Source organism: Crocodylus porosus, unplaced genomic scaffold (genome assembly GCF_001723895.1).
Source record: "Crocodylus porosus isolate Cpor-Errol unplaced genomic scaffold, CroPor_comp1, whole genome shotgun sequence".
Classification (NCBI taxonomy): Eukaryota; Metazoa; Chordata; order Crocodylia; family Crocodylidae; genus Crocodylus; species Crocodylus porosus.
The window spans coordinates 11,050,772-11,077,644 of NW_017728926.1; the positions used below are offsets into that span (position 1 = coordinate 11,050,772).

Genomic DNA, 26,873 nt, shown 5'->3' on the forward strand with positions numbered 1-26,873 from the left:
CCAGAAGCATGATTGTGGGGTACACTGGCCTGCGGCTGAGAGATCCTGCCTTGAACCCTGCATACAGCACGAGCCCACATTTTCCCCCTGGCCCTGCATGCACTCAGGCTGCTGCTTGCACTCGCCTCCGTCCTCTGCCTTGCTGCACGCGCTGCGCTATGCCGCACGGCGCCCGGGGCAGGAGCTGACGGCTTGCTGAGCACAGCTTCCAGCTGCTTTTCTGGGAACGTCCCCCCCTCCACCCTCTTCCCCTGCTTTCTCAGCCCCTCACGGCACCAAGGAATTTGCCCTCCCTCCTCCTCACTGTCCGCAGGCTCTGGGCGGCAGTCGAGTCCCTGCAGCCCACCGCCCCACGTGGGGGGATGTTTCTTGCATCTCAGGTGGGTTTTGCAGCCTCACATGGCTGCATTAGCTTCTGTTGCAGGGGGTCTACACCCTCTATTGCCTGGCTGCGGGGTAGACCCCCTGCACTTGGCTCTGTGTGGGGAGCACCTTTAACATCCAGAGGCTTTACTGGGCCAGTGGGGCCATGTCTCGCGAGGAGTCAGGACATGGAGGTGGCTGCTGGGCTGGGTTTCTACAGGGAGAAGTTAGGACAACTCCAGCCTCCTAGACAGCACGTCACCATCCCAGCGTCTCTCCTGGCCTCTGGAGGAGCACCACTGCCACGAGCCTACCTGGCCTTTGGGGACGGTGGCTGGGTCTTTTACTAACCTGAAGCATCAACTGAAGCCACTAGAGCAGGGCAAGGACCATGTGTCCCAGCCCGTGTTGGGGGTATCGTCTCAGGCTGTCTCCCCTCCAGCGTGGGGGCCGGCAGAGGGTGGAGGTGATGGGGGTTTCCCATCGGCATTCGGTCTAGCCCTGCCGCCCAGGCCAGCGAGCCTGCGGCGACCGCTGCTCCGTGGATTGTTTCTCCTCCTCTCGTGTTTGGCTGCTTACCTGAGTCTCTCTTCTCTGCCTCTCTTCCCTCCTCCTGTTGCTTCTCCTTCTACCTGATTGCTTGGGGCGCAGCTTTCTCCAGACCTGAATAGGCTAAAGGAGAGATACGCCAGGACTAAGAGGGACATTCTGGCTTTAAGAGTTGGGGGGAGAGACATGCAGGAGCTGAAGCAGAAGTACGATTGTAAGGTACTGTCTCTCCTTCGGACTTATATATATATTTAAACCCTCTTCCCAACTGCACCTGGGTCTCAGGCTCTCTCTGTACAGCAGTCTCTGCTCTTCTCTCTCTGCATCGGGGACTCGCTTCAAACCGCGTCTCCTACCGAACTCGGGGCCTGGGCACACGACACCGTTACATCAGCATAACCCACCTATAGTCTGGTGCAAAGGGAAAAAAAAACCAGCCGAGTGGGCACATGAGGTCCAATTCTACCCCAGTGTAACTGGCTTAAATCTGATGTAAAATTACCAGGGGAAAAATTGGGGTAAAACTCCACCGGGGTCAGTGTTTGGCCACAGCTTTTCCTGGGATAGTCTCTTGCTCGATGCGAGCTCCCTGCTCCCAGGCCCTGCAGTGGGGAAGTGCTGCAATGGCTTCTTGCTGCTTGCAGCTACCATGGGAGCTGCTGCTCTGTCTACACTGGTGACCCTAGCCAGGACCCTGGTACATACTGGGCAGCCTGGTTTAGCTGGCCCTGTATGTTTGATGGCGCTGCAGGCTCGCTTGGGATTGCAGCGGAGATGTCCCCACGGCGCGACCAAGTCATAGCAGCTTTGCGCCTTGGTTTAACTCCGCAACAAAAAATGTGGGGACTGCTTCCCTGCCTCCCCAGAGCCTTGCTGGACCTTTGAGAGTGGCTCTGGCTCTGGAGAGGACTGTGACAGATGGCTGAGTGTCCAGGTTTGAGCCCATGGGACAGAAAAGCCCAGTAAAGCCAGGGGGTCTTTTTTCCAAACCACTTGCCCTGCCCTCTTGCAGCTGGATCTGTGTGTCCTGGTGGGCCATTACTTCACAGGCATCATTACTAATAGCAAGGCTTCAATGCTTGGGTTTCCCCCCTACGGTGGAATAGGACCTGTAGTCCCTCTCCCACCTGTCTTGCCTCCTGCGGGACTAATGGGAGGAGAGGAAGAATTGGGTTTTCAGGGCTGCTGCCACTGCCAAGCTGGCTCCGGGGATGGCTGCAGTTGTGTCTGCACCCAAAGCCCCTTAGCTCATGGGTAGAGGTGCTTTTCACTCGAGCGGGCCGCTCTGTCTAGGCAGTGTAAGCTGCAGCCTGAGGTAGCCCAGCTTGTCCTCTGCTAATCTTGTGTTTTGTACAACTAACACAACTGCTCCACGCAGCCTGATTAATGCATGGGCAAACCAGGCACAGGCCTAGGGCCCCACGTGAAGAAGGAGCCCAGTTGTGCTTATTTTGCATATTATAATTATTGAGTGGAGAGAGATCTTGGTATCGAGATACCTCTCCAGTTAATTATAATATACATAGTATTAAGTGTAGGAGCCCATGAGGTAGTTTGCCTAGGGCTCACCGTGGGGTTAATCCGGCTCTGCATGCAGCTCATGCATTTTTCTGCAGCCTGGCCCCTCGCACTCCAGCTAGGCTAGTTCCAGCCCCGCTCACTTGGTTGTGCAGGGAAAATGGGGCCAAAGTGACTGGATGCAACTGTGATACTTGGAGCCATTTGCACGTGGTCCATTTTCAGACCCGCCTGCAATGATCTGAGCAGGAGGTCCCCGAAGAAGTAAGTGGAGCACCGTGGAAGTTGCTCTATGGGAAAGGGGGGTGATTTCTCCATGGTCGCTATTGTCAGAACACGCAAAATATTATCAGTCGCACTTCATGCTAGGGCTTTGTTTGTAAAGGGGCAGAGTCCAGTAGGTTGCTTTATAACCATTCGTTATGCCTCCTCCTCCTGCACAAACACCTGCTACTTGTGTCTGCAAGACGCTTCGTGGTAGAGCTGGGTGAGCTTTTTCTTTTGCGAGTGCTCGATCTATAGCAAAAGCAGTTGCAAAGAGACCGAGATGGTTCACAGGTTTGGGTTGCACTTGGTGACTAGTTTTGGCTGGAAAAAAAAAAAAAAAAGAAAACAGTGAGGGGAAGAGTTCAGAAAAGTCAAAATTGGATAAAGTGGTTTTAAAAAAACAGACAGAGAAGGGTAGAGAGAGAGTACTGATGACCTGAAAACAACGCCCGTTCACTTGCATTGACCCAAACTTGCTTTTTTTTTTCTCTTCCCTTTTACTTCGGCTGCTAAACTGAAAGCTCAATTATTCACACCACTCTACTTGGAAGGTTTCATTAATCACTTAGCAAGCCCCTAATGGGCCATTTATCAATCCAGCTTGGGTGTGAAGTGTGATGGTATTGGTATCTGAGCTGTTGCTCAAGACTCCACATCAATATGCTAGTCTATCAGCGCCTCATCAGAGCCCTGTATCCTTGCTCTGCACTCCACCTTTCATCCTTGGTGTTTAGGATGCTGCCTAAAATATTTTGGGGGGTGGATAACAGTTGGGTGTCTCACACCTCCCTTAGGCCTGTGTCCACCTCTGCAATTTCTAAGCTCTCCAAGTTGGCCCAAAACGTCATCTGTGCTGCAATACCTTTCCTCCACGGACGTTATTTGGGGCAGCATCTCAGAACAGACCTGTTCTCGCCCCTAGCAAAGTCTCAGTGTTGTTGTGGGAAGATGACGCCAGTCTCTGCACGGAGATGTGGGTTTGAACCCTGCTATCTATGCTGTGACATTGCAATCCCAAGGGCGCTTGCAAGAGTCTGAATTTCATTGTTTTTGGGTTAGAAAAGCTTCCCTCCCTGCCGTGCTCATTGCATGTCCAGCAATGGCTATTCCGAATGCCTCTGGATGTCCTTTATCCGCTTGCAGTCCCCTTCCCCTGCTTGACCCTGTTCTCCCTTCTGTCCCTGGCTGTTTGCAAATGGGTATTTTGCACAGGCTGCTGCTGGGTTTTTCAGGTGTGAATGCAAGTCTCCTCTGAGTCCAAATAGCAGGTGCCCATGAGGCCTCCCTTCAGCTGGCCATGAGCATTCCCCCTCATTTCCCATAGCATCTATGCTGCATCTGGTGCACAAGCCAGGCTTGCATGTGCTGGGGGCAGGCTCTCTGCTCTACTTCTTTCCCTTTGTCTTGCACAGCTGGCCTCCATGCTCCTTGCAGGAGAGCCCAGAAAGCCACCTTCCCTGCAGCCCCATGTGCCCAGGTGTGGTTACAGGCACAGCAGTTGTGCATGATATTGCACTAGCCGCAGCTGGCAGGGGGCTGTTTGGACACGGTTGCCACATGCCACCTCTTGGAGCAGCCTCCAGATGAGTGCTAGGCAGCTGTTGCACCTGCTTCCTGATGGATTTGCCTGTTTTCCCTACCCTAAATGAAGAATGCTGGCCCTTTTAAGACGTTGGATGGTTGGAAGTGGGGGTTGTCTACCAAAGTAGGAAGGAGGCCCTGAATGGGACACTGCCAAGTAAATGCATCCTGCTCCCTAAAGGTCCATTGCCCAAGCTTTGCTGATGCTGGCCCCAGGCAAGAGACAGGAAAGAAACTGGAGTGCTTTTGTTCTCTGTCCCGATCGGGAATGCTGGAGTGAAAGGCGCAGGCAGGCCGGCAGGTTGTGATGTGGAGTATTTTGTCTGGTCCACGTCCGGCCTGGGTTGGTAGGGACCAGAAGGTGCCACGATGTGCGGGCGATTTGGCGGTGTACCTGGAAGGAGCTCCTAGGTCTTAGTCCAGGTCTTCGAGGACAAGGTTGGTCTCATCAGACAAACCACCCTTGAAGCTGGCCGAGTGAGACCGTGGTCTGTTGTGGAGCGTGCGAGGTTGTGCAGGCCAAGGGCTGAGGCGCTGTTGGCCTGTCCTGGCTCTCATGGACGCCAGCGGGAGTTCTGCTCTGGGCTTTGGTGGCAGCAGAGTTGGCCAAGGTGAGTGATGACAAAAAGAGGGGAAAACAAATCCTTTTCACTTTAAAAATAAATGGAAACCATGGAGCATCTGCCTCCTAGAGGGGGGCCACAGATGAGAGCCTCCTGACATGTATAGAGCATGTTTTATATGAAACCCCTCTTCCAAAAGCATTGCGAGTAGCTAGCTGTTTGTTCCAGAGAGATTGTGAGTCAATAGGTTGCTATTACGCCTGCCTCCAGTTGTTTTGCACTACTCGTGTCCAGCCCATCACATAGCAACTCTTAATTAACCCCTTCATAAATAGCTCCTTGGTCTAAAGTGTAACTTGATTTAAAAAAAATAAAAATAATACAACGCTCCTGAAAGCCGTGAGCAGACCCAGTTCCTTTGTGCCTAGATCTTGGTTGTTTTTGTTTAAAACCGAACTTTAGGTGCTGAACTGAAGTGCCGTGTCTTCCCCCGAGCATCCTCTGTGCAGCCACCCAAAGCACGTCTGTGTGTATATGTACGCTGGAGGGGGGACAGCATCCCAGTGCAGAGGCAGGGCCCATGCCAGAGGACTGAGAAAGATTGTTTGCAGCTTCATTGATCTGTGGTGTTTCTCCTTCCCGGTCCCGCTCAGATGACTCAGCTGATGAAAGCTGCACGCAGTGGCACCAAGGACGGCCTGGAGAAGACCAAGATCGCGGTCATGCGGAAGGTGACTTTCCTGCATCGGAAGGAGGCGCCAGGTAACTGTTGCGAGGCCCGTCCCTTTACAGGGAGAAGTTGCTCTGCACCAGGAGAAAGCCGCTATGTTCTTTTATTCCTAGAGAGAAAGCCTGGTGTCAGGCCACACCGATGAGTTCATTGCCACTAGCTGCTTGTATCCCCCTTGATGCATTTTTCTGTTTCCTCTTTGCGCTTTTCTGCAAACTAAACTGCTCAGCTTCGATTTTTCTCATCCTCTAGGATAGCATTTCCTAAAAGGCTTTTAATCTTTGAAAGGTGGGATTTGGATCCCTGTGAAAAGTTTGACCTCGACCATAGGAAGAGATCGGTTGCGTTGGGGTTTCGGCAGTGCAAGGGGGAAAGGTTACGTGTCGCAGAGGTGGCTTTTAAAGGGTGCCAGCTTCCTTTTCCTCCAAGCCACAGGATCCTTTTTTTCATGCTGCTCCTCCAAACCACACTAACTCTCAGGCACTCAATACTGGATTTCCAAATGCACCCACCTTTTGGGATCCAGTCATCAAAGGCACTCTGTTCACTGCAAAGCGCCAAACTTCAAATGATTGATTGTAGCATGTCGGGTGTTGCACTCTCTAGCAACTTCGGTAATAGGCGTCCAGTCGCTTCAAGACTGGATTCCAGTTCTGGATGCTGAACACTTGAAAGCCTGCCCTTGGTGGTTGGTACTCTTTATCTTCCTGGAGGCAGCAGAGTTGGGGAAAACGAAACCTGGCATTTTTGGCCTCTGACCTATCTGCCACGGGCTTGCGCTGTCTATTCCTCTCTCTTTTTGAGATGAATTCATGTTCCTGTTTTTGCACAGCACGTTGCTTAGATTGCTGTTTCTGAGCTGTAAAAATATGTTGGGGCAAAACTTCTGCTGGCGCAACCCCGTTGACTTGGCTGGAGCTAGTGCCAGCCGCGCATTTTGCCCTCGGTGACTAAATCTGGGTCTTCCCCCTTCTGCCATCTGGGTCGGTCTGTTTACAGTCCTCTGAATTGCTGCTGCATTTCCGCGGGGATGATTGGTGGCAGAGCACGTGGCTTCTTGTAGTCATCTCGGGGCAGAGGAACCGGTTCGGAGCCGGGCGAGGGAGCTGTCATCTCTCGGGTAACGGGAAGGAAATGCAGAAGGCTGGAGGGAGGTGCGGCGCTGGGTCCGGAAGAGGGCAGTGCAGGAGTGCGTGCCGCCGAGAACTGCCTCTGGCAGGAAAACGCAGTTTGGAGCAATGGAGCTGTTTGCTTCTTCCGTGAGAGGGGCTGTGCATGTAAGGGGTTGCATCTGGCCTGGCCTGGAGGCTTGATCCCCACACGTCTGCCCTCCCTACCTTGCCTTGATGGCACTATTTTATCTCCATTGATGCCTGCCTGCCTTCTGCCACCTGCCCCTTGGCTGTAAGCATGTGCACGCCCCATATGGAAATGGAAGGGGTCAGCAGCTGCAGCTGGAGCCAGGCTTGTTGGAGGGTTTGGAAAGGATGCGACCGAAACCCTCGGGGAGTTGGCATGGGTGAGATCTGGTACCGAATTCGGAGTGTGCAGCGAACGGCAGAAGGTCTCCGAAGGCAGCTTCCCCCAGGTCAGCAGCTCTCAAACTCTTTGTGCAACCCAGAGATGGGAAAGGGAAAGCATTCGCCCTCTTGCAGCCCTCCCCTTCAGTAGCATCCTTGCAATGCAGGGGAAGAAGGGCAGGCTGCGAGCTGGGACCTTTGTCCTGGGATTGCTGCAGGCTGTGGAGAGTGTCCCCAAGGGCCTTGAGGGAAGTATCTGGTGGCCTGTCTGGGTGTTCGTACCTTTGCACAGAGGGGCTGAGATGGAGGCAGCAGAGGGATTTTAGCGCCCTGATTCTCATGGAAATGAAGCCCCTTCGGCTTTGCAAATCCCAGCCGGGGGCTGCAGAGATGGGGAGCCCAGCATGCAAACAGCACGGAGGCAGCAGGGTCCTTCCACCGCCATAGTGCATTGCTTTTTAGACATGATTTTCCCTCAGGGAGCTGTTCTGTGTCAGCTGGTCCGGTCCCCTTGTGTGCATGCCATGCTTTACGAACCTCATGTCACTCAAAGAATGTAGTTTAAATAAGGAAACAAAGGGAGAAAAATCCCCCCAGCATACCAGGTGATGACGTTTCCATAGAGGGGACGTGCAAGGATTGCAGAGAAAGGACCAAGGCAGGGGACCAGCAGAGCCAGGCTGGATGCTGCCCGCTACTGGTTCGCATGTAGGAGTGAGGAGTGTGGGAGGAGGGCAGCGGAGATGGAGAAAGTGCAAACCCCTCCGTGCATTTCAAAGGGACTTCCAAAACGAGGCAGGATTTTGGCCCCATGCATGCCCTGGACTCCATCTCGGGGTGTGCCTGGCATGATAAGCTGTGTGTTGGCAGAGATCTGGGGTGCCCACTGGAAAGCGGGGGGCAGCCCCCCTAGGGTAGGGCTGTGCCTGGCATTCAGTGCTCCATATCCATGCTCTTCTCCATCTCCCAGGGGGCTTATCTAGTGGTTAGAGCAGAGGGCTGGGAGTCCAGGTTGCTGGCTTCTAGCCCTGGGCTCATTGTGTGAGCTTCGAAGCAAGTTGCTCCCCTCTGTCTGTGCCTTGTCTTCCCCATCTGAAACGCTGAGACCTATTTCAAGGGGTGGTGGGAGTTCAGGGGGGTCCTAGAGGAGCCCAAGGCATAGCTAGGACTGTCTTCACAGAGAGACTCCCAGGCAGGTCACTGCTGCAGCCCAGGGAAAGTGCAGGGTCTTTATAAGGGACTGGTTGAACAGCAAGGGGTGTCCAAGGGCTAAAGCAAAGGAGAAGGAGCCCGGAGAGCATTTAGGGTGACCTTTTTCCAGGCCAAGAAATGCCCTGGATGGCAAATCTACTTGGGGTAGCGCCTGGCTTGCTTCTGCCACCCCTGCCCGGGGGGTGATCTCCTGGCTGCTGGACGACCCAGGGCCTGGTCCAGCGTTGTCAGGCTGCAGCGTCCGGACCCGAGGAGTTGCCACGCGCGTGGGGAGCACAGCATCGCACTGCTGATAGGGGCTGGGTCTTAAGGCACCGTGTCTCTGGGGCCCTCAGGACCCAGGTCCGTTCCCGTTCTGCCCCTAGCAGGGATGGAAACTCTGGGCAGCCGGTGTTGGAGCAGGGAGCCGGCGAGCTGAGCCTCCCTTCCAAAATTAGGGAAGGAAAAAGGTCACTCATCCGTTTTGGAGCCAAGCAGCTGGTGTATTCCTTGCAGCCCTCTCATCTCCCTGGTTACTAAACCCCCTCCGTCTCTCCTGCCCGTGGCTGCCCAGCGCGTTCCTCCGTGGAGTGACCCTTCCTCCTCCCGGGGTTTCTATTAATAGGCAGTGCGTATACCCCGAACCAAAATGGGAACTGGGTGGGGGGGAAGAGGAAGTCGACAGACAGGCAGCGTTCGAGGGGGAATGCGGAGGGCATAATGTGGAAGAAACGGCACCCCACTGAAAATGGCTCCATTCTGGCCCGCTCCTCTTCCTCCTCCTCCTCCGTCTCGGTCTCAGGTAAGGGGGGTCCGCGGGCTCGAGCTTCCCCTTCGCCGGTGCGACTGCCGCGCGCGCTCTCCGCCTCGCGGTTTCTCTCTGCACGGGGCTAGTTTTCCCTCTCGAGGTTGATTTCTCAAGGCTGGGGCAGCTCCCGCTCAGCCCCTCGCGGGGTCCGGACCTGCCTCGCTGTTTGAAATGGATTGCAATCTGCGGGGAATCCAGGTGCCTGCTTTTAAGGGCTCGACTGGGTGTCTTTGCTTGGTGGTTGTGACAGTGCAGGGCCCAGAAGGTATGCGGGGCAGGGGGGTGTCGTGTCCCCCAGCAGAGCCCAGGCTGGCCAGGCACCCCCCGGAGGGACTCGATCCAGCCTGAGCTCTCTGGTTCTCCCAAGCTCTCAGATTCCTTGGGCTGGCTCACGCAGCCCGGTGGTGTCTGGTGTCGGTGTTCGGGGCTGGGGTCTCCCAGAAGACCTGCTTTGCACTGGCCAGTCTTGTAATGCGCCCCTGCCCTGCCACCAGCGCCGGCAGGGACTAGACCCTGCGCGTCCAAGCTGCCCCATGGCGGCCCCGTCGCGGCTGCGGCCGAGCTTCCGGCGGGAGGGCGAGCGCCCCAGGCAGATGGGGAGGGTGCGGAGTGCCCTGACCGGCCCTGGTGCCGATGGGGATCAGGCTTCACCCGCCTGGGTGCTCCTGTCTCCCATGGAAAGTCCTCATCTTGCAGCCAGGAGGGGTGCGTACCGCCCGCGTCGTGCCTGGAGATGGTCCTGGGGGCAGCCCCTGAGGCTTTGCTCTGAATCGTAGGTGGTGGTGGGCGGCACAGGGCTGATGTGGAGCCCGGGCAGGAGGATCTTCCCTCTCCTCGCCTGCCTGAAACCATTCGCTGCATCCAGCCACGTGGCAGACGTCGGCCTTTCGGCCGGGCCGCGACGCTGTGCTAGCGGCGGTGCTCACGGCTCGCGTGTTCCCGTTCCAGGTGACTCGGAGGAGGAGGACACGGGGTTCCTGGAGGTCACCGTCACCGACATGAGGCACCCGCCTCCGGAGCTGGGTCCCATGCCCGAAGGACTAAGCCCTCAGCAGGTCTGTGCAGGGATGGAGGGGCCGGATGCTGGCAGTGTTGCTCCCCCTGGATGCAGGGGTGATGTGGGGAGGGACAAGGGAAACCTTTGATGCGTTGAGGTTTTTGGGGAGGGCGGGGGCGGTGTTGTATTTTGGGGGCTTGGGTAGAGCTAGGCAGAGGTCTCCTGTGTGGCGGGATGACCTGCCCCACTGTCTCAGCTCATGAAGCATCTTATAGTGGGGGGAGCAGGGGGCATGGAGAGCTAGCACCAGCAGCGGTGCAGCATGTCCCAGGGGGTGTTGCTGGAGAGCAAGTCTGCATCCATTGGGAGCCTCGAGGACCGGTGCCCAAGCTTTCCAACAGGCTGGGGCTTGGGGATTTGGTTGGATCTGGAGTAATCCCCCCTTGTCTCGCTCCCTGCTTGGGGTTTGCACGCAGTTTCCCTGGCATGGGTACATTGAGTAATCGCTTGATCTCACCTCCTCCGCCCTATCCGTCAGAAAGGACAAGTCAGCAGAAATGTTTTGCTTCTTTTGGGTCCTGCCACCAGGCATCAAGATGAGTCAGAACAAGCTCTGCATCCCTGCACAGATTGAGAGCCCCTAGCTTTGTCTTTTTCTTCCCTTTTTTTCGTGTTGTCCGACTCCCTGCCGGCCTCAGTAGTCTGGAAAATGGGTGCATGGGAAAGCGCACGCAGGTTCTGAGCGGGATGGGGCTGCTGGTGGGAGCGGCGTGCAGGTTTTGACGTCTGCCCCAATCTGGGTGTCGCAGGTGGTTCGGCGCCACATCCTGGGCTCCATCGTGCAGAGCGAGGGGAGCTACGTGGACTCGCTGCGGCGGATCCTCCAGGTGACCATGTTTCCCGAGGCGGGTGGACGCGGCCGAGCCCCGCGCCGGGGGAGGACGGGGTGGAAGGGGCAAGTCCCCCTCCCACTGAGGGGCTGGGAAGGGGGAGGAAATGGGGCGGGGACCCTCCTCGAGACTGCACGAGAGCTTCAAAAGCAGGCAGGGGCCTGGTAGCAGGATCATCCCTGGTTACACCATCCTAGCTGAGTCTTTGTCCAACTTACTCTTAGATGCTTCCAAGGCTGGAAACTGCACCCCTCTCTAGCACTTAGCCACCCTCCTGATCGGAAAACTTTTTCCGATATCCAGCCTAAATCTCTTTGTTACAGTATAAGACCTTGCATCCTTGTCCTGTCCCCTGCGGCCCAGAGTCTAGTTTATCACTGTCTATTTATAACTGCCCAGCATGTATTTTGAAATCTGTTATCGAGTCCCCTCCTTACCCCTCCAGTCTCCTCTTCTCCTGACCAAATCGTCTGGAAATGTCCAGAGTTATTGGGAAGTTGGGAGTTATTGGTGGAGGGAAGGTGTGGGGGCATCGTGGAAGAATCTGTTTTATTTGCTTTGGGGATAATGAAGCCAATTCACTTAGTGTGACAGGGCTGGCTGGTCCCAGGAAGGCTTGGGGCTTGTCATGGGTGCTGTGAAACGGTCTTAATAAAAACCATCAAAGTTTGGGAGAAGGATCACAGCACAACTTTGCATTTGAGAGATGTGGAGCAGAAATATGTAGTCCAGGCCAAGACGGTGCACAGATCCGCAGAGCTAGGCACCCTCCACACTGATGAGCCCTGGGTGGCTTGCAGGGGGTGGCGAGGGGCGGAGGGGAGGGAAGGCCCTGCTCTGACCGCCTGGCCTGGCCTGCAGGATTACAGAAACCCCCTCATGGAGATGGAGCCCAAGGTCCTCAGTGCCAGGAAGTGCCAGGTGGTCTTCTTCCGCCTCAAGGAGATCCTGCAGTGCCACTCCATGTTCCAGATCGCCCTGTTCTCCCGCGTGGCCGAGTGGGACGCCACCGAGAAAATCGGGGACCTCTTCGTGGCCTCGGTAAGAGCAACCTCAGCATCCCTCTGCCGAGCTATCCCAGCTCCTCCTCCACCTCCCCCCATTCCTGACACGCATCCCCTTCCTACGTCCGCCGTAGCAGGGTGACTTTTGTCTGCTGCCTGCTCGGAGACGTCCGTGAAGCCCCCCTGCGCCCGTTGGCCGCGGGAGGAGGCCTCGTCGGGCCCGTTTTGAACTTGGCAGCTCCGCTGCACAGCAGGGCGGCCGGAGTTGTCGATGGGGGAGTGCAATGCCGACCTCAATGTCAACATCTTGTGACTCCGGCTCCCACGCGGAGCAGGTGCCAGAGACCCGCTGAGCCTCGGGTTGACTCGTCGTACGAATATAGACATCTCTGGCGGCGCGGTCCATCCCTGCCCCCTTTGGAGCGCTGTCTGCTTTGCGGGGTCACAGTGAGCTCAGGCCTTGGTGGAGGACCTGAACCCACAGTTTTTGGTCCTCGATGCAACCAACCAGCCCACGTCCAGAGTCCTGTGTCACGAGGAGGTGGAAGCCCATGTGCAATGCATCCCGACCCCCTTGTGCAGTCCCGAGCTCCCTTCTTACCCCGGGCTTGATGGCAGTGGCATCTCTGGGTGGGCTTGCTGCATGCAGACGCTGTAGGGGGAACTGGTTTGCAAACTGGTGGCTACTGGGCATCTGCCAAGCTCTTTCTGGTGGTCTGTGGTGAGTCGGGAAGCTAGATGGGGCTGGCCTTTCCCTTCTCTGAGAGCTCGGTAGAGGAGCTTGGCTCTTACTCTGCCCTCTGAATCTCTCTCTCTCTCTCCTGCCTCGGTTTGGTGCAGTTTTCCAAGTCGATGGTGCTGGACGTGTACAGCGACTATGTGAATAACTTCACCAGCGCCATGTCCCTGATCAAGAAGGCCTGTCTCACCAAGCCGGCGTTCCTGGAGTTCCTCAAGGTGAATGGAGGGGCCGGACTCAAGTTTGATATAGCAGACTTCAGATGCATGATGGGTGGCTATCAACACTCATCTGGATGAGATTACACTTGTAACCGGGTGTCATTGGGGCGGGCGTGTTCCTAGACATCCCCAGGGTGGAGTGAGGATGCAGTTTTAAACTGTGTTCACCAGTCTGTAGGCAGCAGGTTATTGCAGCTGCAGTGAATCGCTCAACAAGGGTTTTGACCCGGTCCATGGCGTCAGCGCCGCACTGTTGAGCTGTAGGAGAGCTCCCATTCTGTATCAGTCCTGTGGTTTTACAGCAGGGGCTGGGTGTCCAAACCCTGTCCTGGGCAAAGCATGCACTCCACTTATACCAGGAGGTAAGGAGGTGCCCAGAGTACTGCTGGCGTATAAAGGTTGCCATTCAATGCTGTGAATTGTGCAAGGTCCCTTCATCATCCTTTCTGATGGTCTAGGCTTGCCACCCAGCTCAGTGCCACCTCCTCCCATGACACCTGATTGCATCTTCTCAGGACTAGTGCCTGAATATAGTGCACTCAACTTGGCCACAGTCACTGGGACCTCTTCAGACCCCACCCAACTCTGCGCAGAAGTGCTCCCCTTGCGGTGCATGCATCATGCAGCCAGTATCTGCTTGGGCTCTATATCTGCGAGCCCCAGTAGCTAAGCAAAGAAATGGCCTGATCAATGGTGCACAACCTTGCACCTGGCTGGAGCAGGGTGAAGGGGGTGCAAAGAGTCCTTGCAGCTCTTAGCATCTACTGAGGCAATATATGAGCAAGCAGGAGGTGGAGAAACAAAAATGTAGAGCCAGAGGATCCAGCCAAGACCCTCCCATGGAGATCCTGGGTTGGGTGGAGAAGGGGAGGGAGTAATAGGTGAAGGGGACTTTTGTTCAGAAAGATCCTGGTTGAAGTGCATGTGGTTATGGGTCATTCTCACCTCCACAGAAGCGGCAGATGTCGAGCCCAGACCGGGTCACGCTGTACGGGCTGATGGTGAAGCCCATCCAGAGGTTCCCACAGTTCATTCTGCTGCTGCAGGTACCGTGAACAGGAGCCTGCTCCTTGAGGAGAGGTCCACGGCGGCCGTGGAGGGGTGGGAAGGACACGTGGACGAGGCAGGGAAACGGGGTAGTTGAAGGCTGGGGGACTTGGGGCAGCTGCTCTGGGGTCTCTGATGCCGGCACCTCTCCCGGGGTCGTTGCACTGAGGTTGCGTTGACTTGGATCGGCTGAGGAGCGCTGCTGGAAGTCTGGCCTGAACTCCACCCCGCCCCTGGCGTGCGCCGGCCCACGAGGCTGGTGTGGGCACGGCTTCCCTTCACCGGTGGGGCGGGCGCTTGCCGGTCCGCTCGGCTCCTGTCCGTCTGCACGGGTCTCCCTTGGTTCCTTGCTCTCGAAGCCAGGTGAGGGGAACGGGGCTCTCTCCCAGGCAGGTGGTCCCTGTAGTATGCCAAAGGGCTCCTGCTTGAGTGAGGGGCAGCAGCATCTCACCCTGCTCATTAGCACAAAAGAACAAAGTCTTTTTTTCCCCCTGCTAGACGGTGCAAAGCTGCCCAGGGAGGGGCCTGTCTGGTCTGAGTGATGCCCCTGAGATGCACGTTGAGCCTGTTAGGTGGGAGTGTATCCAGGTACCATTCGCAGTCTCAGCCAAAGGGCAGAGCGCGCCCCGAATAATGGCCAGGTGAACTGGGAGACTCAAGTAGGGCAGATTTAGGGTCAGGGTTAGGGACATCTGCCCTGCTTTCTTCCAGCACAAGTCTTTACAGGCCAGACTGAGCTTCCAAGGGTCTCTCTGTGGTCCGGTGCCTCAATTCCCAGAGGTGTGGCAAGCGGTTAGCACCTCTGGAAATCCACGTGCCTCCAGCTGTACTCCGCGTGGCCTGCCAAACTGGTGCTGGTGGGCATGGATGGGGTGACGTCCCATCACGCTCATGGTCTCTCTTTTTTGTCTCCCCAGGACATGTTGAAGAACACGCCGAAAGGCCACCCGGAGAGACTGTCGCTCCAACTCGCCCTCACCGAGCTGGAGACCCTGGCCGAGAAGCTCAACGAGCAGAAACGAGTGGCCGACCAGGTGGCCGAGATCCAGCAGCTGACGAAGAGCATCAGCGACCGCAGCAGCCTGAACAAGGTGCGTGCTCCTCTCCGGCCGCGGAGGGGCAGCGCCACGGCCTGCTGGGCAACTGCCTGGTTGGGATGAGCCTCCCCATCCCTGCTCTGCCCACTAGGTGACACTGTGCATGCACTGATCGCAGCGCAAGCGCGGGACCCACCTTTGGGCTGCAAGCCTCCTTCTGTCCTCGCTCCAGAGGCATCTTTAGCATCCGTTTCAGGTGCAGCACAAAAGCCACCCTCGTTAGGGAGTCTGCCTGCGTCTCCTCTGCATCGGGGCAGGGCAAGAAGGCAGTCTGCTCCCCCCAGGGTGATGCAGAGGATAGCTTGGCCTGCATTTCTGTAGGGAACTGGATTCCACCTAGAAACACTGCACGGGAGATAATCCCCACTGGGGTGGGCTGCGGTGGAAACGCCCAGGAGGCTTTGCTGGGTCACGGGAGTGTTTCGGTTCTTCCCCAGCCTTTGCTGGCTCAGGCTGCATGGTGAGCCTGCTTGCAAGCAAGAGACCCTTTCAAGCCACAGCCCCATGCGCTCTCCTGGGCAACCCCCGGGACTGCTGTACCCAAATCGGAGGAATCCCCCTTTCGAGGGCCACGGCAAAGCCTTCCATGCTAGACCCTGGGATCTGCAAAGCTTGGGCCACAGCATCCCTGGTCTGTGACCCGCCTCGCACACTCTGCTCAGTCGTTGCTGCCTGGGAATTTTTAGCAGTGATGCAATTTTGTCAGGAAAGGCCGATATGTCAAAACTGAAACTTTCGGGGGGAACATGGTGATTACAGCGTCACTTCTGTCAGGAAGGCTTCTCGGCTGCAGGATGGAAGTTGTGCTGAGACTTGGTGGTTCGGACGCTCGCTTGGGGTGCGGGAAACCAGCAGGGCCGGGACAAGGACCTGGTCTCGTATACTCCTAGAGGCTGCTGGCTAGGCTGGACTGGGTGCATCTGTTTTCTCACCACCATGTCTTTTTAAAGGCGACTTTGGAGCAGACATGTTATGGGAACTCGGCTTCTCGCCCAACATCCTCCTTGCAGTCCCCTGCATAAGCTGCCTTGTTTGCCCCTGTAGTATCCAAGGGCACCTGCCGTCTTGTGTGAAAGCTGTTGTGCGGCTCCAAGGCTGCAGGCTTTAACCCAGAAGCTTCAAAACATCCCTGGAAAGGGGAGGCTGGATTGCAGTCAGGAGAGTCCACAGACCCCTCTCTTCTTGCTTCCTGCTTGCCCTCTGTTTTAATGAGGCCACCTGCTTGCTTTCACCCTGCCCTGGCAGTGCCAGGTGGAAGAAGGCTTTCTCTTCGATACCGTCTTAGGGTCAGCAACCCAGCCATGAGGTCGGTGTTGCCAGCCTGAGCTGCCGCTGGACCCGAGCGTGGACTCCCAGATTGATACCTGGGCTGATTTGTTTTTTGCTATGCCCAGACCCCAATCCCCCAGATTCACATGCACGCTCTGACATTTGGGAGCTGAGTCTGGCTTGGGATATGAACTCTGGAGCTTGAGCCTGTCTCTTTTTAAAAGCCTTCTCAAACTTTCTTGGATGGTGGGTGTCTGCCTGGCCATCTGCAGGGGTCTGTCTGCCAAGAGGACCGGGCATGGGAGCCATCCAACCTGCCAAGGAGAAGGATGGAGATGTCTGTCTTAAAGAAAAAGCTCTGATGTGGGAGCTGGCTAGCTCGCCAAGGGGTGGTGTGGTCTATCAAGCACACCAGGCTGTGGCTTGAAAAGTTCTCCTTTTTATGAAGCCTGAACCCACTTACCAGACAGCCTGGCCCACTTTTGTGGCTCTAACCCCTGTAGGCTCTCCGGTCCCATCCTGACCGTTCAAAGGATGCTTAACATGAGCAGTGGATGGGGTAGGGCATTAGTGCCCGGCAGAGGGGAGTGAGGATGGAGATGGGCTTTTCTCTGTGGGTGCAGGACGCAGGGCCAGGACTAGAAGCGATGGCCTCAAGCTGCAGCAAGGGACATTTAGTTGGGAGATAGAGGGGTTTCTGACTTGGAGGCTGTGCAATCCCCGTCCTTGGAAACTTCCAAGAGCAGGTTGGACAGATGCTTGGCTGGGACGGGTGTCAGGGGTGGTCCTGCCTGGTGCAGGAGACTGGACTAGATCTCATGAGGTCCTGCCCAGCCCTGCTTTCCTATGATTGTTTTAGCTACAGAGAAAGGAGCCCAAAGTAGCCCAAGTGCAGTCTCGGTACAATGTTGGGTCTGTTAGGCTTTTGGGCTGGTGTGTGGGAGTGGGAGCATGGTGGGGAGGAAAGACCCCACTCCCCTATCCCCAGCCAAGTCGCTCCCTCCTCTCTTGCCCCTACCACAGATTAGCTTCTTTGTGTTAGGAAGGGGCAGGCGGTCAGCCTCACGGGCACAGGGTGGGTGGCACGGTAGGCAGGGCACTGGGACGCAGCGAACCAGCTGGGTGAGCTCAGGTCCGGGGGGCTCTTTTGGTTTCCCTGGCTGATCTTTCCGGCCCACTCACCAGCCTGACCTCCCCTTGCAGCCGAGGTTCAAATAAAGCTGGGCAGAGCAGCAGGCTGGCCCTTCAACCTTTCAGCCAAGCGACTTGTGCTGGGCCACTTCGAGTGGGTGTGTGGATGGACTTTCAGCCTCTTGTTTCTCAGCGGGAGAGGGGCAGCTGGAAACAGCGCCCAAGAGCATCCAGCTGAAACCCCCCTCCCCATTGCGTTTGCTCCTTGTGATAAGAGTGAATGCCCGGGGGGGGCTGAGAAAAGGAAGAACCCAGAAGGGATGCAGCGTTTGCAAAACACCCAGCGTTGGGATAGAGCCCTTCTGAAGGAAAGTAGTGAAAAATCAAGGGCGAGGGCCTGATCCTGCCAGGTGTAGGAGGAGGAGCTATTACTGTGGACTCTGCTGGGGGTGGGGGTTTAGGTTTGAATCTCTGACTCGGTGGAGGCCTGGCCTCACCCCGGCGTGGGCTCCTGAGGGTTACAGAGCCCCAGAGTTTCCTATATGACCACCCAGAAGTTGGAGGGAGCGCGGGCCCTGCCAGGCTGAGCGCAGTGCTCTTCAGCCCCAGCTCGGAGGAGATGGCAGCTCATGCAGGCGAGACAATGAGTCAAGGGGGAGAGGGGACTTTCCCAAGGCCGTCAGTGGCAGAAGTGTCAGGGGAGAGCCCAGGTCTGCCTCCATATCCTAGTGCCATCTCTCTGGCATCGTGTGCTTGCCCTCTTTCTTGCAGCTATTGCTTCCTCTCTGGCTCTTGCTGTCGGCTGGGAATGGAGGAGGCAACATCTCCTGGCAGGGCAATGCTCTTGCTGCTTCTGCATCCTGGTAGCCAGGCAGGGAGGAAGGGCACATCCTCAGTGCTGGGTGAAGGAGCTTGCATGGAGAGCACTGGACTGCTAGTACCCGAGCTCGGGTGGGTGTCTGTGCAGCACCGGAGCTTGACATCGTCTCCTTCCAACTTTCCAGTCTACATCTCGGTCCAGAGATGCCGTGGGCAAGGAGTGAAGTTAAGAGGCTGCGTTTGAACCTGGCTCTGGCATGCTGCGTCTTGGCACGCTGCGGCTGGAGAGTCCCATTAGATGAAACTCCTGGTGTGGAAGGAGATAATCGCTGTAGGAAACCCAGGGGGATACAGGGACCTCATGAGAGCCGCGTGGTGTCAGCTGGGATCAAACTCAGAGCTCTGCTCTGTAAATCCAGGCTGCTGCCTCTTGAGCTGAGAGACGCCCCGTTCGCTGCTAGCAGGCCAGGCCTGTCGCACTGATTGCACACGCAGTCGCTGTGGTCATCCTCAGGCTGTACCCACCCCTCTCTTCTCCGGTCAAGCCCGTCTCTCTTCCCCTCCCTCTGCAGCTGCTGAATTCGGGGCAGCGCCAGCTGCTGCTTTGCGAGACGCTGACGGAGACGGTTTACGGGGACCGCGGCCAGCTGATCAAGTCGAAGGAGCGCAAGGTGTTCCTGCTAAACGACATGCTGGTGTGCGCCAACATCAACTTCAAGTACGTGAGCAGCTTTCCCTTCCCCTGGGAGGGTGAACCAAACCGCTCGGGGTTGCACGTATCCCTCGTGTAGTCCCTGCTCGGATTTGGGATTGCAGACCCGTAACAAAAAGAAAACGGAAAGCCCAAGAAGACCACTCATAGCATCCCAGAGAAGTGGGGCTCCATGGCTCGCCTCTGCCAAAGGCAGGATCCACCTGATCCAAACCTTTCCAGATCGCCACACCGGTCTTGTCTATGCAGGGCAGTTCAGCAACTACCGTGCTGAGAGCTGACATTTTTCTCTTCAGTCGTTCTGGAGAGCCAGATTGATCCCTGGTGTCACTCCAAGAGCTTGCGCCATGTGCAGCCATGGGTGGACTTTAAGATACAGGTTTGATTAAACTTTGCCAGGCCCAGCAAGTTACCCAGGGGCTGTTTGAATAGGGTGGCTTGGCCTGGTGGTGTTAACCTCCAACCACCCATCACTGAAGCAGGCTGCAGCCACCTGGGCTTCGCCAGGGACCTGGGCTAACCAGCCTCCCCGTGCCCTTCCTGTGCTAATGCTGCAGAGCTGCGCCTGCATCCCAATGCATCAAGTCCTTGCAGAACGTAGCCCCGGGCACCAGTCAATCATAATTGGTAACCTAATCTCCTTATTTTGCCCATTATTGTCCCAGTCCCTGGTCCGTCTCCTCGGATTAAGGAAACGTGGTGGCTAGAGGCTGCTGGTGCATAGTAATAAACTGAAGCAAATTTGTTTTAGGTAAAAAAAAAAAAAAAAAGACAAAAAAACAACTTTTCAATGTCAGCAACTTCAGGTCAGGCATTTGAGTGGCCTAAATCCTGAGGCACCACTGAAGCTCATTTTAGGTTGGAAAACTTTTGATTTAGGGGACTCGGAATCACAGAAAAGGAGAAAATGAGGGTTGGGAGGGACCGTAGGAGGTCACATCTAGTCCAAGCCCCTGCTCCAAGCAGGACCAACTAGATCATCCCAGCCAGGGCTTTTGTCAAGCTGGGCCTTAAAAACCTCCAAAGGATGGAGATTTGCAGCTCTCTGGTAACTTGTTCCAGTGCTTTACTACCCTCCAGTTTTTCCTAATATCCAACCTCAACCTGCCTTGCTGCAGCCTGAGCCCATTGCTCCTTGTCCTGTCATCTGCCCCCACGGAGAACAGCCCAACTCCTTCCTCTTTGCAGCCCGCTGCAGGGAGTTGAAGGCTGTCATTAAATCCCCTCTGTCTCTTCTGCAGACTAAATAAACCCACTTCCCTCTCCTTATAAGTCCTGTGCTCCAGCCCACGAGCCATTTTCATTGCCCTCCATTGGACTCGCTCCAAAGTGTCCACACCCTTTCTGCAGTGGGGGGCACAGCTGGACACAGGACTCCAGATGTGGCCTCAACAGTGCCGAATAGAGGGGAGTAATCGCTTCCCTTGATCCGCTGGCAATGCTCCTACTAAAGCAGGCCCAGGACTTAATGCAGAGCAGTCCCGGGATTAAAACCTGGGGCTTCCAGCCTGGCAGGACCAGGTTTTCCTTCTGAAGAGCAGAGGGGTTGTAGACAGATCTGGGTGAGGAGGGAGATGAGCTGAAAACTCGTGTGTGCTGGTAGTAATGACTCTTGTTTAACCTCCTCTCTTCCCTAGGCCTGTGACTACAAGGTAGGCTAAGCACATGGTGCCGTCCTTTTGCCCCAGGTGTGCGGGGGTGTCAGCTAGTGTGGTGGATGAACTGCCTGAGTCTGGGTGCTGGGGTGCACGGCCTCGGAGCGGGGTTTGCTTCTGCTTTGGCGTGTTTAACCTCGACGTGCCCCTGGCACGACTGCGGCGGGCGCTGGTGATGGCGAGGTGAAGGAGCCTGACCCGTGCTTTGCCCGTGCTAACGAACGCTTCCTCCCTGCAGAGGCCAGCTGGAGATCAGCAGCCTCGTCCCCTTGGGCCCGAAGTACGTGGTGAAGTGGAACACGGCCCTGCCCCAGGTGCAGGTGGTGGAGGTCGGGCAGGAGAGCAGCACGTACGACAAGGACAACATCGTCATCCAGAACGCGGGGGCTAAAAAGCACGTGCCGACGAGCCAGTCCTCCCACAGTGAGTGATGGCTCGGGTCGCTTGCGTGGGATGGGGTGTAACGTGCCAGCTGGGCGCGCTGCATCCCTCTAAGAGCCGTCTTGCAGAAGACAAGGACCTACTACTGCTGGCGTCCAGCGGTGTTGGTCCTTTGGCACGAGCGGGGGAGTGCTGTTGGGGTGGGTTATTCGGGCCTTACTCGGTGCTGGGTCACTTGGCCGCTGAATTGGACCCTGATGGTGGAATATGGTGCCAAAGAAGGTGGCATTAACCACTGAGGGGGTTCCTCTCCCTTTCCTCCTCATTGCTTTAGGACTCCTGTGCTCATCTCTGAGCAGCACCCAACGGGTGCTAAATTGATTTCTGCAGCAAATTGCTCAGTAGCTCCCAGCATCGTCTAGTTTACTCCGTGCTATTTGTGGGCTGGCAAGGCGAGACCCTAATCCCCCCCGAACAAGGGAGACCTCCCGCTTGCTCCCCAGCATTTCCTTCAGTTCGGAGGCTGGCTGTGCTCAGGACGGATAACAATCGCACGTGCCTTTTGCTTTCACTTTGCCTACGACAGGGGGATTCCTCTGTGTGGCAATATTGGGCAAGCTTCTGTGCCTTTGGTTTCAATCAGTGCACACGTGCTGAAAGTGCGGTTTGTCTCTTCTCGGAGCAAAGCACCGGAGCCTGGAGCCTTTCCTTATCTGGGTTTTTGTTGGCTTCACCGATTTTGCTGCACTCTCCCTTCCCGTACTTAAACCAGAGGCAGATGGGCCACCTTCTGCTTCTTTCCCAGGCACTTCAGGCCTGGATGCTTATAGAGTCGGAGGCATCCTCGAGAGCAGTGGTTGTCCCATGAGAAGCTGCCGTCATGGCACATTCATCTCCCCTAAGCAAAGCCCACCTAGGGATCCTCCAGCGCTGCAGCCCGACTGACCAGATGTGCTCTAGCTCATCACTGAGTTGCGGGCTTGCAGAGAGGACGGCACCAAGTGGTGATGGTGGAGTCTGTGCAAACTTCCCCCCGTGCAGTCCTGACCCTGAGTAGCCAAGCGCTGGCCTTTAGCACCTATTGCACAGTGGGCATGGGGCAGACTCTCCTCTCCTTCTGGGATTTAAATTCAAGTCTTCCAAGGTAAAAGATCAGCGAAGAAACCTGCTAGCTCCTTCTCTGCTTTCTAATGCATGTCTTTCCTCTCAAGACAAGGTGTATCTTGGGCCTCCACGGCTCTTCCAGGAGCTCCAAGACTTGCAGAAGGATCTGGCGGTGGTGGAGCAGATCACCCAGCTCATCAGCACCCTGCACGGCACCTACCAGGTAACGATGTCTCTTCTCTTCGTCCTGGGCCGCGTGAGCTTGGCATGTTAAACCGGTTTCCTGCCAGCCTGGTGGGAACGCAGAGAGAAACAGTCATTTCCTGTTCAGTTCTCCAGGCTCAGCAAACCGCAGACTAGCTTGTGACTCGGAGACGAGCCACCCCAGCCAGGCCGAGGGGAAGCTAGCGGAGGCTGGTTACTTGGGGAAACCTGGGCCCATTTCCAATCTGAAGCATCTAACCTTGGAGCAGTTGACCTCGGTTAGCAGCAGCCGTTTGTTCTGATGTAACGCAGATCCCACCAGCAGACCGTTGCTGTGCCTTTTCTCCAGCTGGGGAGGAGAGACCTCTTGCTTGTCCTCAAGTGGTTGGGCACTGGCTTCTCTGCAGGATGCGCTGGGCTTTCTGGCCCCGGTGGCAGCCGTGGCCCTGCTCAGGAGGAGGTTGGAAGGATGCTGGCGGGGGTGCCGTGCACGACCAGCTGTGCAGTGCCCGGGCTCCGGGGTCTCAGCCGTCTCCTTTCTCCTTTCTCCCCCTCTCGCGTGCAGAATCTGAACATGACGGTGGCCCAGGACTGGTGCCTGGCCTTGCAGAGGATGATGAGAGTGAAGGAGGAGGAGATCCACTCTGCCAACAAGTGCCGCCTCCGCCTCCTGCTCCCTGGGAAGCCGGACAAGTGAGTTTGCTCTCGCATCCCCTCGGACAGAGCGGGGGTGTCTCACGGGGGAGGCCTACTGGTCACTCCAGACAGCCCAGTACAGAACTGCCCCCATCTATATGCCCCAATGCTTTGACCAGTCCCAGGGGTTATGGTCTCAGGTGCTGGGAGTCTGTGCACTTTTACCCCAAGGGCTTGCGCAGGTCTCTAGTCGAGGGCAGCCAGAGTCGGGCCCCAGCCCTCCTGGCACGTGGCTGTTGTGACGGGTTCCTGGTGTGGGGGATATTCCTGTACCCCGTCAGGGGAGAGGGGCACGGGGCCAAGGCAGCTTTGGTAGCTATTGGGCCTCTTGGGTGCCCTGGTCGCATGCCCTAATCAGGCACTGTTAGGTCAGGGTTGACACTGAAGTCCCCTCCAGTCCCTGTTCTCTGCAGAGCCTGGCTCTCGTGGCCCAAAAAACAGCTCCTGCCTCAGCTGTCGAATGCTGATGGAGGGAGCTGAGTGAGACCTGCTTTTGGCAACCCCAAGGGCTGGGGGTTGCACTCGTCTGCAGGGTGAAGTGACCCCCGGACCCCCCTGGCCTGGGCAGCTGGAGGCAGTGGTGGGTGGTCTTCCCCTGAAATGCAAAACGGAGCTGATTTCTGACTTCTGGCTCGGCTTCCTCCTGCTGCAGGTCTGGCCGCCCCATCAGCTTCATGGTGGTCTTCATCACGCCAAACCCCCTCAGCAAGATCTCCTGGGTCAACCGCCTGCACCTGGCAAAGCTTGGGCTCCGTGAGTACCCCCGTGTGCACGGGCGGCTGCATCCCTTCCGTGCAAAGGCAGGGAGGTCCGGGGCTGGGAAGGGCTGGCCGGACTCTTCGCCTTCGGTTTGCAAGGTGGGCTGGTGTCGCGAAGCCTGGCCTGCTGCATTTTATACGGCAGGCGTGTTGCTGGAAAGAGGCCTCTTCCCATTTCAGGGTAACTTGTACTTGCCTTTGAGGCCTTGGGAGCTGCTGCTTCTCTCCTTCTTATTGCTTCATTAGGGATTAATTAAACAGCATCCCTGCGGCTTACTTTTTCTGTGTATATTTGGTTTTACTGCACGGCAGGCATCTGAACACAAGGGCCCTTTCCCCCGTCATGTTTGTTTTAAATGGAGGCTCGGCTGCCTGTCACTGCAGCCCTCTTCTCTGGGAGGAGCAGTTCAGACCCAACTGTGAGCCTGTGCCGTGCTCTCCCCATGGCACAGGAAGCAGCCGTGATGGGGAGCTTGTGGGGAGATGGCTTTCCCCTTCTCGCAGCCCATCTCGCTGCATCAGCATCGAGGGGAAGGTGCAGCCGAGCTGTTTGCTGTGACTCGCGTCCCCATGCTATAAAAGCAGCATCTTAAAAGCTTTTTTTTTTTTTTTGCTCCTACAGCTCAGCGTTTCAGTGCTGTGAGTTGTGCCAATGCCTGTAGGAAATGCGAAGGCTGGGCTGAGGAGCCAGGGAGCCCCATAACATTGGGAAGTGGCTGGAAGGAAGCCCCCTTCCATAGGGGCTGCAAAGAGTCGACTGCTTTGAGTCGCTCGGCTTCTCTTCCTCCTCCCCTGTTTCTCCAGAGCCGCGCGGGCGGGTGCTGCGGGGACCGTGGTCCTGCTGATGAATGTGGGTTTCTGAAGGGAGGTTTCACGTGGTGGGGGAGAGTGTGGGGGGGGTCACAACTCCAAGGGCACTGCTTTCTGGAGCTCCCGATGTGCCGTCAGGGCTCTTCCCGCTATAGAAACAGGGAGCTTTTAAGAGAGCCACGCGGTCCAGGCTACGTAACTCGGAGCAGCTGGGGGTTTATGTTGAGATGTCGGCGCACGGAAGAAAGCAGACGATGGCTGTAGTGAAGCAGCAGCTCTCTGAAACCCTGGCACGGTGCATCGTGTCTGGGCATGGCCGGTGTCTTCACTTGGCCGTCTCTTGGACTCTCTGCTCCTTGGTGCTCCTTTCCGCCAGGAGCCCCATTTGAACCCCTTGAGGGGTGAGACCCAAGCCAGCTTAGCTCTCCCTGTTTCTCCATCTCTCTCGAAGAGTGTGCAGCATCCCCTGGAGGAGCTGGTACCAGTCGGTTGGAAGGTGGGAGACTGGACTGATGAAGCATTGCCCTTGTTCCTGTGGCCAAGTGCAAGTAGCAGGGACTGCATGTCGACAGAGGACCTCCTTTTAATCTCTGGGGCACACTTTGGATGCCTGTACCCTATAGATGGATTTACTCTTGGCCATGTTTGCATCTGCCTACCTCTTCCCTCCATCCTTGGAGGTTTTTAAAGCCTGGCTTGACAAAACCCTGGCTGGGATGATGTAGTTGGGGCTGGTCCTGCTTGCAGCAGGCAGGTGGACTAGACGTGACCTCCTGAGCTCCCTTTCCCGCCCCCATTTTCTATGATTTTTCTGCCAAGCGTGGCTCTGACATTGACCTTCAGGGCGAGACACATCTGAGATCCCTCTTTGCTTGGTATTAATTTCGTGTAATTAAATTACGTAGCAGCCACAATCATCAGCACCCTGGAAATGAGTGAAATAAATAACAGCAGCTATTATCGCCTGGGGCTTTCAGAAACTGCGAGTTTGCCCCGAATGTTAAAGAAATTGCCTGGTTCTTATCGTCACGCAGGAGGCCTCTGGTAGCTTTCCTTCTGGAAACTTTCCTGGCCTAGAGCAAGCGCCGTGCGCACAACGCAGACATCCCCAAGTCCTTGGCTAAGAGGGACATGGGGGGGAGGGGGGAAAGATGCCTCCCAGCACATTGCTTGGCTGTTTTCTACTGTGGTCGCCTTCAGCTGTCGTCTCCTACTCGTGCTGGCAGTCCTGGCTACAGAATAGTTGTCCACGTGGCCTTCTGCAGACTGAGCTGGGTCTCTGCACTGATGCTTTGTGATGCCGTCTTTGGAAAGGCCCCGTCGGCAACTGCTCTGTCAGCAGTAACTCCATGCAAAGACAAGGATGGCAAGGGCAAGACTAAAAATGGTCCCAGGTTTTCCAAAGAGCTCGGGGTTAGATACTCTAATGCTTGGCCCACAGTTCGGGGCTGATCTTCCTAAAGAACTTGATATGTTCCAGCTGCTATTGTGAGCTACGCGGAGTTTGTTTTTGCAAACCTGGGCACTTCCTTTTGGCACCTAAATGGAGCTAAACCCTTCTGAAAAATCAGACCGTAGGAGAAGGAGGGGGATGTTTGGCCTTGGACCCTACCAGTTTCTCTTGTGACATCCAGTGTACCGTAGTTGTAAGTATGGGGATGCTATGTAGAGGCATGTTGCAGGGGATAGCTTCTTGGTAGCTGCAGACCCTAGAAGGGAAGGTCTGGGGATGGGATGGGATAAAGTGCCCTATGAAAGGGAGGTGTCCTCTGCAAAGTATGGCATGTTCGTTGGATCGTGGTGCTTGAGACGAACCAAACTTCAGGCCCAGCTCAACTTCCCCATAGTTTGAGTTGCTTGGGCCTGAGTTTTGGGGTACATTGCGGCCTCAACTTTCCTTGCAAGGGAAGGGAAGACGAGCTTGGGACATCCTTTGAAAATCATGGAGCATCTTAGGGTTGGGCTCATGCAGGACGGCAAAGGTCATGTTGGTGGGAAGGGGCGCTACTAGACTGGCACCGGGTTGTTCTCCTCCTGAACAACTGAAGCATGAGCAGGGCATTAGTGATGCGGCGAGGTCAAGGAGCAAAAACCCGGTATCCTCTTGCTTGCTTTCGGCTCTAGTCCCCAGACTTGCAACTTCCTTTTTTCCCCGCGTTGTGGCTTGGCTCCGCAAAGCTGATTCACTGCTAGCAGCTGTTTGCCCCACTCTGCAACTTGTTTGAATCCATGAGACAGAGACAAACTCC

The 26,873-nt window shown here is 56.2% G+C and overlaps 1 protein-coding gene across 7 annotated transcripts in view; it reads left to right on the forward strand.

Moving 5' to 3' along the window:
* Positions 1-26,873, forward strand: part of ARHGEF10L (Rho guanine nucleotide exchange factor 10 like) — a 116,026-nt gene that overhangs the window by 42,024 nt on the left and 47,129 nt on the right. For 2 of the 7 annotated variants that reach the window (XM_019541473.1, XM_019541474.1), the window contains exons 8-21: positions 1,015-1,131; positions 5,495-5,603; positions 10,039-10,145; positions 10,897-10,974; positions 11,839-12,018; positions 12,822-12,938; positions 13,895-13,987; positions 14,906-15,079; positions 18,877-19,022; positions 20,654-20,668; positions 20,910-21,094; positions 22,264-22,379; positions 22,926-23,053; positions 23,709-23,809. In XM_019541473.1, the coding sequence (XP_019397018.1) occupies positions 1,015-1,131; positions 5,495-5,603; positions 10,039-10,145; positions 10,897-10,974; positions 11,839-12,018; positions 12,822-12,938; positions 13,895-13,987; positions 14,906-15,079; positions 18,877-19,022; positions 20,654-20,668; positions 20,910-21,094; positions 22,264-22,379; positions 22,926-23,053; positions 23,709-23,809 (1,666 nt within the window). Of the gene's footprint in view, positions 1-1,014; positions 1,132-5,494; positions 5,604-8,666; positions 9,085-10,038; positions 10,146-10,896; positions 10,975-11,838; positions 12,019-12,821; positions 12,939-13,894; positions 13,988-14,905; positions 15,080-18,876; positions 19,023-20,653; positions 20,669-20,909; positions 21,095-22,263; positions 22,380-22,925; positions 23,054-23,708; positions 23,810-26,873 lie in introns of those variants that run through there. The other 5 variants (XM_019541475.1, XM_019541476.1, XM_019541478.1 and 2 more) reach the window with 5 other exon arrangements.